The 13,740-nt window shown below is 36.1% G+C and overlaps 1 protein-coding gene across 1 annotated transcript; it reads right to left on the bottom strand.

The window, feature by feature from the left end:
* Positions 1 to 81: 81 nt before the first annotated feature.
* On the bottom strand, positions 82 to 6,722 carry LOC144569282 (anthranilate synthase alpha subunit 1, chloroplastic-like). Its single transcript, XM_078319552.1, has 12 exons — positions 6,448 to 6,722; positions 6,165 to 6,355; positions 5,322 to 5,511; positions 3,895 to 4,046; positions 3,542 to 3,657; positions 3,167 to 3,413; positions 2,999 to 3,055; positions 2,690 to 2,842; positions 2,133 to 2,213; positions 1,948 to 2,034; positions 1,190 to 1,393; positions 82 to 537 (listed from the first exon to the last, which is right to left on the bottom strand). The coding sequence occupies exons 1-12, from the start codon at positions 6,590 to 6,592 to the stop codon at positions 418 to 420; spliced, it is 1,743 nt and encodes a 580-aa protein (XP_078175678.1). The 5' UTR covers positions 6,593 to 6,722; the 3' UTR covers positions 82 to 417.
* Between the last annotated feature and the right edge of the window lie 7,018 nt (positions 6,723 to 13,740).

Genomic DNA, 13,740 nt, shown 5'->3' with positions numbered 1-13,740 from the left:
GTATTGATACGGTAATAATGTAAAAACATTGTATTATAAAAGAAATACAAATTGTCAAGGGATTCCAAAGCCAAGATACCCTCAGCCAATTCTCAAGGGATTAAACAATCGGTAATTATTATTCTTTCATACAATATCCACTAGGCTATTAAACATACATTGTCAAAGTAATACTTCATCAGAAGCACTCTATAGCATTTCTAAATTAATCACTTGGACCCCCTCTCTACTCTAGCCCAGTGTTGTAAATAACAGTATGCACTCGTCAGATGGACAGGGTACCGCCAAGCGATTAATCAGGAATAATCGGGTGATTAGTCGGGAAAATCCGTGACAGTTTGATCGCCACCAACGACTAATCGGCCTAATAGCTGATTTTTACAACACTCCTCTAACCTAGCAACTCAATCAGATGCCTTACTGCTCTAGAAATGCCGACTCAGCGAGGTCAATTGCACGAACTAAAGCTGCCGCCTTATTCTCACACTCTAGGTACTCATCAACTGGTACACTATCAGCCACTATTCCTGCTCCAGTCTGCCAATTTAGGGGTGCCAAAAATTAAACCATGACCAGACGAATTGCATGTTTCGTAGTAAAGTTACTCTTGGATTAAATTCCTTGCTCCAAGTTAAAAGTGGATTAAGTTAATCATGTTTGGTGGAGTAAATGTGAAGAGAGAAAATTAAAAGATTAATGTTACTCTCACGGTGGGATCCACAGATGGAATAACTGTGGAGCCAGTTACTCCAGATTAACTCAAGATGTTACTCTATCTTTACTCCTTCAAATTTACTCGTTTAATAGCTTACATGTTTGATTGTGGAGTACGAGGTGGAGTAAACCCCTTACTCCACACTTAAGCAGCCAAACGAGACGTACAATAGGTGTAAAATGGAGTACAATAGGAGTAAAATGGAGTAAGAGATGAGTTAATCCAGAGAAAGTTACTTCACCTGTAGGGCACACTGTCATAGAGCTCCATGACTTTAAACTACTAAACGAGACCAAACGAGATGTAAAATATGAGTGAGATGGAGTAAGCAATTTGATCCTCATTAATTTTACTCCAAAACCAAACATGTAGATATGGAGTAAGAAGTTTGCTCCACTTAACCAAACATGCACAAAAATCATAGAAAGAAAAAGGAAGGCAAGGTAAACAAAAAGTTGGGCTCAGGACGGGTACCTGCAAGTGGGCCACCCACTCACGACGCTCCTTGCAGTCCCTATAGGAATACTTGGAAGTATAGCGGGACCCAGTTGGGAAGACAATGGTCCTAAGAGCAAGCGCAATGTCCATGTCACCCATAAATGAGACCCCACCAAAGCCTCCACTATACGGGCCCCTCCTAGTGACTTCCAGCTTGTCAATAAGCTCCATCGCTCGCACCTGCCACCAATTGCGGCCCAAAAAAAAAGGTTTATAAATAATAGTTAAAACATAAGCTAGTTGAATATGCCAAAGTAGATTTACATAAAATTTGGCTTATTACATTTGATGTTTCCACATTAATTAAACAAGGATTTGTTTATAGCTGGTGAACCACCAGATACCATAGTACAGTACCAGAATCCCTGGCTGGCAATATACCAGTATGTTAAAGAGGCAAAATAGGGAGATACCGACAACACTCCTCCCAAATGGCCAATTAAACACTTAAACGTCCAATATAACTCATTTTTTTTTCTAAAAATAACTGCTAGTATGCCAGTATGCCTCAATTTACCCAATAAGCAGTAAAGCAAATAATACATTGCATGTAGTCTCATTCTACAAGTAAAAATAAGAAAAAATAAGAAAAAAAAAAGAAAAAAAAATAGCACCAGTACAAGAGAAGTCAATAGCACTGGTAACTGAAACTATACCATAATCTGGTGTAATATTACCTCAGCCAACTGGTTTTGCAACCCTTGTTAGATGAGCAAAAAAAAAAGGTCATTTACCTTGGGAGCCCCACTGACCGTTCCAACCGGCAGAGCTGCCCGCAGTGCGTCCCAGCAAGTGAGATTATCCAGCAACTCCCCAGTCACCTGTTAAAGTAAAAAACCCCAATTTAGGAATAAATATATATTATAGTGGTGCAATGTTTTGTTTAAAACATGAAAGGCAAAAAAAATATTGAGCATACCGTCGAGCTGATATGCATAACGTGGGAGTATCTCTCCACGTCCATTAGCTTTTCTACTTTTACTGATCCAGGCTTTGAAACCTAACACAAAACAAAAGAGTAGTTCATCGATTGCCTCCAAGTTAATAAAAGGTCCTTCACTTTACCAGCTTCATCATAATTTTTAGTAGCAGATAGTTAAACAATGCAGAAAACAGTAACTGTTTTATCTATAGAACCCATCTATGTGCAGCCATATGATTCCATATAGGTCCGGGGACCCAGGCCAGGCATTTGATGAAACAAGAGATACCAGGGCCCAGAATGGGCCCAATTAAGCCTAATTTTCATAGATCATTCTACCGTTCACTTGAATACAGTTGCACAAAATTCTGCTAGTTATGCGATTACATTACTGAACTCTTCATCAAGCAACAGTACTTCGATACTAAACAGAAAATTCACTACTCTAGATGAAAAATGAGGGGATTTTCACAGCTTCATTATAAAGCGGGGAACATTTTGCAAATTATCATGAGATGATAAAATACAGAAGCAAAATTCAAAAGAGGCCAAACCTTCCCAACATCATTTCGGCCCAGATCAACAAGCATTATGTGCTCAGCACATTGTTTTTCATCCCTCAACAGCTGTTTTTCTCGCAACAGATCCTCCTCTTCCGTTTTACCCCTTCTGATTGTTCCAGCAAGGGGTCGATTCACAATTTTTCCCTGCAAGACACTTACATATCAACAAGCGAAACAACAATCTCTTTAAGGTGCAAGTCTAATGATATTATTCACAGGAAGAGCCAAGTCAGATTTGATACCAGTCGTAGGTATCTAATGTCATCTGTGTTAAACAATACATGCATCTTATAAACTAACCTTCTTAACACGTGTTAATATTTCTGGGCTCGATGCGACCATAATGCATCCACGTGCCTGAATATTTGTTTCAAAATGAACAAAGAAATATATTAAAAATATGGAATCCCGCATTGCAAGACTATGTCAAACAAAAACATAACCAATAATAATTAAATACTAAGGCACCTGTAAATAAGTCATGTAAGGACTGGGGTTGACAATCCTCAGTGCCCGATAGACCTCAAAAGGATCAGCAAATGTGCTCCTCTCGAATCGTTTACTTAGCACTATCTGAAATATGTCTCCTGCCAAGATGTGCTCCTTAGCCTCTAAAACGGCACTTTTGTATTCTTCACTCGTCATCGAGGAATTCTTCAGTTTGGGGCCAAATTGGGAAGTGTTTAGCATAATAGATCCAGCAGAGAGTGTTGGGCTAAACAAAATAAGAAATTTTGTCAACCGTAGCTTAGGAAAAAAAGTTGTTGTTCAATTCCTTCATTATAAAATAAAAACAAGCTTGTTTTCTCAGGAATTAAACAACTATGGATAAACAATACTCACACATTGCGATTGTGTATTCTGGAAAGCAATGTGCTGAGTTGGCGCTTCCCGTCTTGATAGGCCTCTTCAGTAGAAGAATACCTGTCTAGCCGCACCCAATGGATAGCATATGCTTTCTAAGTTCCTCAGTAAAAAACCAATAGCAGCCTTTTACAAGCAATTTTTAAAACGATAACAACTGAATAAAAGCTGAGTTCCCCAGTAATATTTACGCCTTGATAGCATCAGTGCAATTTATGTCAGAGAGTCTTTGGTTAGGAAGTGAATTAGTAGATACAAAATCACTTAAAAACTCATATATGAAGATGTTAACAAGTATTTAAACAGAGAAAAGTCCTTAGAAATGCAACTACCTTTTCCACATTGTCAAACACAATAACATCAGTATAGAGACCCAAATGGACATCAGGAAGACCTCTGTCGTCAAGAGGAGCACTAGAAAATGGGAGCTTCTTCTTCTCGACATAGCGCACTGTGTCGTATGAAAAATAACCTACCCAGCCACCTGTGAAACAAATGCAAAAGCTAATAAATAACTGCTACATTTGAAAAACCCATTGTATAGATAATTTCAAAGTCAGATGTAAGTAAATGCTCATCATTCAACACAGTAGTTGTGTTTAGTATGAAATTCACAAAAAAGATGTCTCTGTAAAAGAAAACAACCAGAAAAAGAAAAGGGGAAAAAAAAAAGTGATTTAACCATCATTGATATACATCACTGAAACTGCCAAGTGTTCCTGATTTATAACCATAAAGCACCAATGAAAACCTTAATTGTCTAAAAGTACAAAACCCCATAAAGCACCATTTAGAAGCATGATTGACAAAAAGAATACCAATTAATGACCCCATTTTTCACCCTAATAGTCACGTTACCTTGTTTATCTAACTTTTTTATTCTTGTGGAAGACAGCTATGAGATTTCTCACTAGAAACAAGCTAAGGATGAGAAGCTCATAATTAAAGAGACAAGAATTCCTGATTTATAACCACACATTTCATAGGAAAAGCAAATCACGGACCATGTTCAAAATCTCTTAAACCGCATTAGTGCATGGGTTATGGAATTAATACAAACTCAACGCAACCTAACAGAAGGTCACCCCTAGTGAGAGTGACATATCTGTTTAAACTATACAAACTCAGTAGGATTTTGAAAAAGGTAACAAGAGTTACATAATACTCTTGCATGTTCCAATAAAGACATAGAAGTGGTGACTTGCACATTGCATGTAATTAGCAAGCAGCACCCTGAAGCAAATGCAAATCCAACTTAATTGGACAACATAGGTGTGACCCAAGAATAAAATATCCTATCGAGTGAGGCTACGGTACTATGCATAGCACACATTGCTCTGTACTATGGATCAATATTTTCATTTTTAAAGATCAAATAGTCAATCAGAACCGTTTTCATGATGTCCATATGAAAATGTGCCTGGAGACCAAATTTTACATTTTTTTAGAATTTTTTTTTACTATTTTTGTTTGAAGGTAGAAAAACACTATTTTTGGACGGTCCAGTATCTTTAGATCAAATGATTTTCAGCCTATATAAAATAATAGTTAAAAAATTCTAAAAAATGTAAATTTAGGCATCCAAGTATATTTTTATATGAAGGTCATGTTCAACGGTTCTGATTGACTACTAACTTTAAAAATGAAAGTATAGATCCATAGTACGGAGCAATGTACACTATGCATAGTACTGTAGCCTTACTCTATCCTATGTAATGCAATATATATGAAAGAAAAAAATGGAAGTGATATGTTGTACCACAGAAGGCATCGGGGAGGTCGTCTATTAGCTGAGGGTTCCAGGTGTCCATGATTCGACGAGGGATGGCCATGGGATCATCGACCTGCTCCTCTATCTTCTGCCCGTCCTCATGGTCCTCTATTGACACCGAGTTCTCTTTTGCTACAATCTCCACCACTGGTTGGGCCCCCACCACACTGTACCGCCCCTGAATATACATCGCCAATACATAAAGGATCAATCAACAAATAAACAGAAAAAATATGGTTGACACAGGAAGGTTTTGTAGAAATGTTTACTATTTGGTGGAATGAATATCCAATTATTAATAACATAGGAGATAAATGGAGAGGATATAAATAAATTGGAACAAAAAGCTGAAAATAATAATTTAACACCACAATAATTGGCAACATGGCAGGAATCTCAATCATCTTTGTATCAAATATTTTTTATCGGAAGAAGCTTATTGGATATGAAAGGCTAAATTACAATGGTATCTAGAAGGGGATTTAGATACAGTTTTTTCATGCTACAACATTAAAAAAGTTCAACAAATAAACAATATTGTTCTTTATAGTAGGGTACATTTGGATTGAGAGTGAGGTTAGTGAGAATAGCGTGATAACCCCGAATTCGGAATAACCGCTAACCCAACATTTCAATGGGCTAGCAGAATAGCGGCTAATCTGAGCTAACCCAAGTGTTGAGAATAGCTATTTTTTCACCCAAACGAGGAATAGTTGCTAACCCGAATTTGGAATAGTCATTAACCCAACTAACCCGAATTTGCTATTCCTTGACACCCAAACAGGCTATAACATATTCAATTTGCATTTGTTTTATATTAGAGATATATACCATATTGGTGCCTGTTGAACCCTGTTCAACAGACTCGAAAAGGAAGCTAGGAGCATCACGGTCATCCTCTTTAACAAGACACCTGTACGCAAGCACCGGCGTCAGATGGTCAGAAAATATGGCTCGCTGCAGCGGCACCAAATTCCCTTTCTTCGACGCCTCCACAAACCTGCTTTTCTCTTCTCTCTCAGCTGAAATAAAAATAATAATAACAAAATCATACACAGCTATCAATTGTCACAATTCCTACTCAACCAAAATATATATATATAAAAAAAAGTACCTGTTGAATCCAGTTGAGAGAATGCATGGCATCTGATGCTTTTTACAGACAGAGTGGTAGGGAGAGAGGGAGAGGCTCTTGAATGAGAAGTGGGGGAATAGGGGCTGGCAGAAGCAAGGCGGAAGGATATGTATTGACACAGCATGTTTTAGTTGTGTGAAACCCTAAATCCCTCTCTCATATTCGTTGTACTTATCGGATGCCAGGGGGTGTGACTCGCCTTGGGCGAACTCGGAGAGAGCGGCGCCAATGGCTTTGAGGGAGACTGGGCGGCGGCGCCAATGGCTTTGCGAGAAACAGAGAACAGATCGCTAATTAAAACCTTCCGATGGGCATCGGATGAAAAGTACTCTATCACCGTCCGATCTGTATTAAGATCTGTGTTCACGGAAAATGAAGCAGACTGGCACGAATTATAAAGCAAGTGCACGCATCATAATGCAGATCGAACGGTGGCTGAACCCATCGAATTAAAGTAGACTCTGAATTTTTCAAAATAAAGGCCCAACTGTACTGAAGTTAAAGTTATAGACCACTATCCTTTTTGCAATCTCTCCCACGGGCCACGGCCCAAAAATAATTGACGCTTGCATTTATTAACGAATTGCAGGAAGGCCCCAACTCCTTGCGTATTGGCGAATAAGTCAGAGCCGAATTGAAAAATCAACAAATTCTAACATTTAGTTATCGAGTATTGAGCAAAAAAAAATATAAAATAAAAAAATTGAAGTACCATTCAAAATCTTACTAAAAGTTCCCTCATCACTTAAAACTTTAGAAACCTCAAAGAGACGTGTTGAGAAATAGGATCTAGGATCTCAGATTAATAATCATCATAGATCTAGAAATAGAAGGCTAGAATTAAATCAAGGAAGTAAAGGGGCCTCCTTGCATATATTCAACAAATAGGTATACTGTACATAGGTACAAGGTACAAACGGTAACAAAACAGTAGCTTAGATGTTTGTAATATATATAGGAATGGAAACAGTGTAAAGAACTGATTTGAATGAAATAATTGTTTTCTCAAAATAATCTCTCCTCATAAATTGCATAAATTCAACATGGTATCAGAGCATCAGTCTCTGTGACCGAAAAAATATCTTCCAAATTCTTACCAGCAAAACTGGTATATACACAAGCAAAATCAAAACCCATAAACAGAAGTCTAGCACATCAAAGAGATGGCTTCAGAGGGGCAGCATTCGAAAGAAGCCACCAATACCTCAAAACTCACAAACTCATTGCTCAACGGCCAAAACTATCTCTCATGGGCAAGTGCCGCAAGATTATCTCTCAGTTGAAGAGAGGTTTTAGAATTCATCACAGGAGAGTCTGAAAAGCCGGTTCCAAAAAAGAAAGATGAGGCAACTGAGGCCGAAAAAAAGGCAAGAAAACAGTGGCAATCTAAGAATGACAGAGTCATGACATGGATCATGCAATCCATGGAGCCGAGTGTTTCAGAAATATTCCTTGGCCATGAAACAGCTTTCTCACTGTGGGAAGGCATAAAAACGATGTATGGCCGACAAAACAACAATTCTCACATTTATCGATTAAAACTAGAAATCCAGCAAGAACAACAAGGGTCAAGGAGTAATATAGAGTACCTAGGTGCTCTTCAAAAGAAATGGCATGAACTTCGAGTTTATCGGCCACCCATACCAGATCCAATAGCCATTCAGAGAGAAGAAGAAGATAAAATCTTCCAATATCTCGCGGGTCTCAATCCAAGCTATGAAGCCGTGAAATCACAACTTCTTTTAACAACTTCCCTTCCCTCCTTTGCTCAAATTACCACCATGGTGGAGCAAGAAGAAAGCCGACGGCTTGCTATAAGTGGTCCACAAGTCGGTGGCAGCGAGGGACACGAGACTCATAGCTTTGCCACAAAAAACCCCAATTTCGGAAAAAACCCTAACTTCCCAAATTACTCAAACCGATCAAGTATCAAGGGAGATAGATGCTCTCACTACAAAAAGGAGGGTCACCAAGCCGAAAAATGCTATTTTCTTCACCCACATCTCAGGCCGAAGTGGTGGGATTCAAAGAGGGGAGGGGGAGACGTGAAAATGGCGGACTGGAATGAAGGGAAGAAGAGAAAGAAAGGGGCTGAGTCGCGTGGGGGCTATTCTGCTCAAACTGAACCCAACCGGCCAATAAAAATGATTGGTTCAAGTGAACCAAGGTCTAACCCAGATGGCGCTAGCGGGTCAAGCGGGTCAGATCCGATGCAGCAGTTTTTTGAGCAGTTCTCTGTGTGGTTCTCCAAGAAAAATTCAAACAACACTTGTGGTATTGTCTCTAACTCAAATTATTTAAATTTGTATAATCAAATAATTATAGATAGCGGTGCCACTGACCATATGTTTGGAAATAAAGACCTTCTTACAAATTTAGACATGGCAAAAAATAATCAATTTGTATTAATGGCTAACGGTATGAAAGCACAAATTAATGGTGTAGGAGAAATTGATATTTTTAACAAAAAAGTTCATAATGTTCTATATCTTGATACATTCCCTATAAATCTAATTTCCGTAAAAAAACTAACATATGAGTTTAATTGTGACGTAATTTTCTCATATAAAAATGTTATCTTTCAGGACCGGAAAACCGGGAGGAAGATTGGGGAAGGTTTTCTTGAAAATGGACACTATCTCTTGAATTTACAAGAATTAAACGTTTGTGCTTCCGCTAAATCTATTAACCAAGACATTTGGCATAAGAGACTTGGGCATCCTTCCAACAAGATTTTAAATAGTGCACTAGATTTTTCATTTTCAAATTGTATCAATTGTGACATATGCAAGTTGGCAAAACAAACAAAGCTTCTTTTTTTCCAATCAAATAGCAAAAGTGAAGCATTGTTTGATTTAGTTCACTCCGATGTATGGGGTCCGGCCCCAATTAACTCTTATAATGGATTCAAATATTTTGTTATATTTATTGATGATTTTTCTAGAACTACTTGGTTGTATTTATTAAAATCAAAAGATGAGGTTTTCAATTGCTTTAAAGAATTTCTATGTCTCATAGAAAATCAATTTGATGCAAAACTTAAAATATTTAGATCGGATAATGGAACGGAATTTGTAAACAAAAATTTCACAACTTTTTTAAAAGAAAAAGGAATCATACATCAAACTACTTGCATAAACACTCCCGAGCAAAATGGAGTGTCGGAAAGAAAAAATAGACATCTATTGGAAATGACACGTGCATTACTATTTCAAAATAATGTTCCAAAAAAATTTTGGTTGGATGCAATCCTTTGCGCCACTCATTTAATAAATAGATTACCAAGCGTTATTTTACAAAATAAAAGTCCAATGGAAATCCTTTACCAACGAAAAATTAATTTTGATTATCTAAGAGTATTTGGTTGCGTATGCTTTGTAAAAATTAAAAGAAAAGATAAATTTGACTATATGTCAACCAAAACTATTTTTTTGGGATATTCCTCATTTAAAAAGGGATATAAGTGTTATGATCCTATAACAAAAAATTATTTACGTCTAGAGACGTTATATTTTGTGAAGATAAGTCATATTTCAAAACAATAGAAATGAGTGAGACACCACATGCAAGTGACCAAATAAATTTGGAACCAACGGTACTATCTCATGTAAATGACCAATTAGTTACACAAGATAATAACCAAGAGATTGAGACAAGTGTTGTTGAAGAAACAATAGAAAATATTGAAACCAATGATAATGAGATAGAAGAAAATCAAGAAGTTAGACGGTCCTTAAGAACACCAATACCGTCCACTAGACTTAGAGACTATGAGACCTATACGGTGCAATACCCTATACAAGAATTCATATCATATAAAAATATTTCTTCTTCTTATAATGCATTTCTCACCTCCATTGAGAGAACACTAGAACCAAATAACTACCAAGAAGCCATAATTGATCCGGTATGGTGTGGTGCCATGAAGGAAGAGCTAAGAGCTCTTGAAAAAAATGGGACATGGGTAATTGTACAATTACCAAAAAACAAAAAACCTGTTGGTTGCAAATGGGTATACAAAACCAAATATAATAGTGATGGTACCATAGAACGGTACAAGGCTAGATTAGTTGCCAAAGGGTATACTCAAACATATGGAATAGATTACAATGAAACCTTTGCCCCGGTAGCTAAAATGAATACCGTTAGAATTTTATTTTCTATTGCGACGAATAACAATTGGAATTTGTACCAAATGGATGTAAAAAACGCCTTTCTTCAAGGAACACTTGAAGAAGAGGTATATATGAACCTACCACCCGGCCATAAATTGGAAAACAATTCTAATTTAGTTTGTAGGTTAAATAAATCGATTTATGGATTGAAGCAATCTCCACGGGCATGGTATGGAAAACTTAGCTCTTATTTAATTTCTTGCAAGTTTAAAATTTGTAGTGCCGATCATTCATTATTTATTAAAAATGATGGAGAAAATATAACCCTTGTACTAGTATATGTAGATGATATTATAGTTACCGGAAATAACGTAGAAGAAATTAAAAGAGTTAAAAGCCAATTAAAAGAAAAATTTGACATCAAAGACCTTGGATATTTAAAATATTTTCTAGGAATAGAGGTAGCACATTCAAAATTGGGACTCTTCATCTCCCAAAGAAAGTATACTTTAGACCTCTTAAAGGAAACCGGTAAATTAGGATGCAAACCAATCTCTACCCCAATTGATAACCGGCATAAATTAAATGATGAGGATGGTGAACCAATTAAAGACATAAACCAATTTCAAAGGCTAGTTGGAAAGCTAATTTATCTAACGGTCACCCGTCCGGATATTTCTTTTTCCGTAAGCCAAATTAGTAGATTCATGCACTCGCCAAGAACTCCACACCTAGAGGCAATAAATAGAATTTTAAGGTATTTAAAGAAAAATCCCGGCAAGGGAATTTGGATGAAAAACAATAATTCTAATATCATATGTGGCTATTCCGATGCAGATTGGGCTGGAAGTTTTGATAGAAAATCCACTACCGGCTTTTGCACATTTGTAGGCGGAAATTTAGTCACATGGAAAAGCAAGAAACAAAACGTTGTGGCACGATCTAGCGCGGAGGCGGAATATCGTGCCATGGCGTCAACCGCATGCGAATTAACTTGGATAAAACATCTACTCAAAGAAATAGGCATTGCTTGTGATCAACCAATGAAGATGTATTGTGATAATAACTCCGCAAGACATATCGCATCGAATCCGGTATTCCACGAGCGAACCAAACATATAGAAGTGGATTGTCACTTCATTAGAGAAAAAGTTCAAGCAAAGGAAATGGAAACACCATACGTTAAGAGTGAAGATCAACTAGCGGATATCCTCACCAAAGGCTTGGACCCGAGTTCATTTGAAAAAATTTCAAGCAAGCTAGGATTGTATGATATATACATTCCAAGCTTGAGGGGGAGTGTTGAGAAATAGGATCTAGGATCTCAGATTAATAATCATCATAGATCTAGAAATAGAAGGCTGGGATTAAATCAAGGAAGTAAAGGGGCCTCCTTGCATATATTCAATAAATAGGTATACTGTACATAGGTACAAGGTACAAACGGTAACAAAACAGTAGCTTAGATGTTTGTAATATATATAGGAATGGAAACAGTGTAAAGAACTGATTTGAATGAAATAATTGTTTTCTCAAAATAATCTCTCCTCAGAAATTGCATAAATTCAACAAGACGCAACTGAAAATTGAGATTGGAAGACTGAATAAGTTAGTATAATCTTATTTTGTAAGAGGGACTAAAAGCAAGTGCTTGCAAAAATTATAATATTTAAAAGACAAAAGTGTTAATTTTTAATTTATATGGTTGACAACCATCTGAACCAAAAAGGTTTTCATGTCCAGCAGCTCATAAAACATAAAAAGTTAGGGGCTAATCTGACTAATCTGCATCACTTTTCTCGAGGCGCTTGTCTTTGTTTCGGGGCTGACGATCGGCTCCAACTTAGGTCATATGCAATTCTAAATAATATCATTGGTGCATCCATAATAAATGAATAGTTCGGATTCGATTCGGTGGGATGTAAATTTTCGTAATTGAGAAATAATTCGGGTATAATTCGAGAATGATTCGGTATCATAAGGAAATTAAAAAAAAAACAAATAAACAAAATATTTTTCGCGAATAATTCATGATTCACGTTTTATTCACAAATAAAATGTATAATTCGTTATTTTACGTTTTATTCGGTGTTCACTTCGATAAAATGTCAAAAAAACAAATTATATATAAATTATTCACAAGTTATGTTACTATTGCATCCCAAAAATTTCCAACCTCCGTTGAAAAAAGTTTTGAATTAAAATGCATTTGGGAATAGGAAAGATATTTTTGCTACGAAAGAGTAGGCATAACCAGTATTGTTAATGCTGCAAAAAAAATATAAAATAAGCAGTATTATTAATCGAGCATATATGCTATATTCAGTGTTCAAAATACTATATTGAGGGCTAAAGAGGATTTCTTTTTTAATCCCAATAAATTTCTATACATAAATGGTCCATGCTGCTATACATTTCTAAAGCAACAAAATTTAAGTGCATGGGTCATACATCGAATACGATTAAAACCAAATATAAAGAAATAAATATATTAAATTTTCTTTGAACAATTGTTGCAATCAAACTTGGCTTTTCACCATTACCCTAGTGGTGTGAATACTTCTCTAAATTTAATATTCATAAATTAACGGGTGTGCTTCAAATTTATACTATCAATAATTTACAATAAAGAGTTTGCTCTCGAGAGGATCATTCAGAAAATAATTTGCAATTTATCAACCCCCATTTTTGTTATTTAATATTTTTATGCATTAATTATGTAATTGAATTTTTGCTTGGTTCATCAGTATTTTGAAATATGTTTTTTTCCATAAAATATGAGACTATAGTCAACCTAACAATTGCATAGTAATTTTTTTCCTTTATTGCGATAATTAATTCTGGCTTATGAAGGAAGGACACAATTTGATGAAATCAAAATAAAAAGTTATTTTTTGAAGGCTCAAAATAGTACGCCCCTAATTAATTTTTAATGGAAAAATATATATGTTATAACTTTCTAAATATGCCTGTATCGTTTTATTTGGGAGTGCTAAAATTTGAGACAGAATCCCTATATATAATATAAACTTTCAACCAGTTTTGCATAGTTCTTTCCACCTCTTCTCTCCTAGCTACTAGTTTAATTCGTTCTAAATTGGAATTTCAGGTGCGTTATTTTTTTCATTTATCATAAGGTACCTTAATTTTTCTTTTT

The sequence above is a fragment of the Carex rostrata genome, chromosome 2, assembly GCF_964058835.1.
Source record: "Carex rostrata chromosome 2, lpCarRost1.2, whole genome shotgun sequence".
In the NCBI taxonomy this organism is placed as follows: Eukaryota; Viridiplantae; Streptophyta; class Magnoliopsida; order Poales; family Cyperaceae; genus Carex; species Carex rostrata.
The sequence above is the reverse complement of the archived record's forward strand: the minus strand, read 5'-3'. Positions and strand labels throughout refer to the sequence as shown.

What these genes read in the sequence shown, in the direction of transcription:
- LOC144569282 (XM_078319552.1), bottom strand. Translation starts at nt 6,592, where the DNA reads ATGCTGTGTCAATACATATCCTTCCGCCTTGCTTCTGCCAGCCCCTAT. An exon ending in TGTTTGACAATGTGGAAAAG is followed by an intron (nt 3,658 to 3,894) that starts GTAGTTGCATTT and finishes TGAGGAACTTAG; the next exon opens with AAAGCATATGCTATCCATTG. An exon ending in TTATGCATATCAGCTCGACG is followed by an intron (nt 2,035 to 2,132) that starts GTATGCTCAATA and finishes TTACTTTAACAG; the next exon opens with GTGACTGGGGAGTTGCTGGA.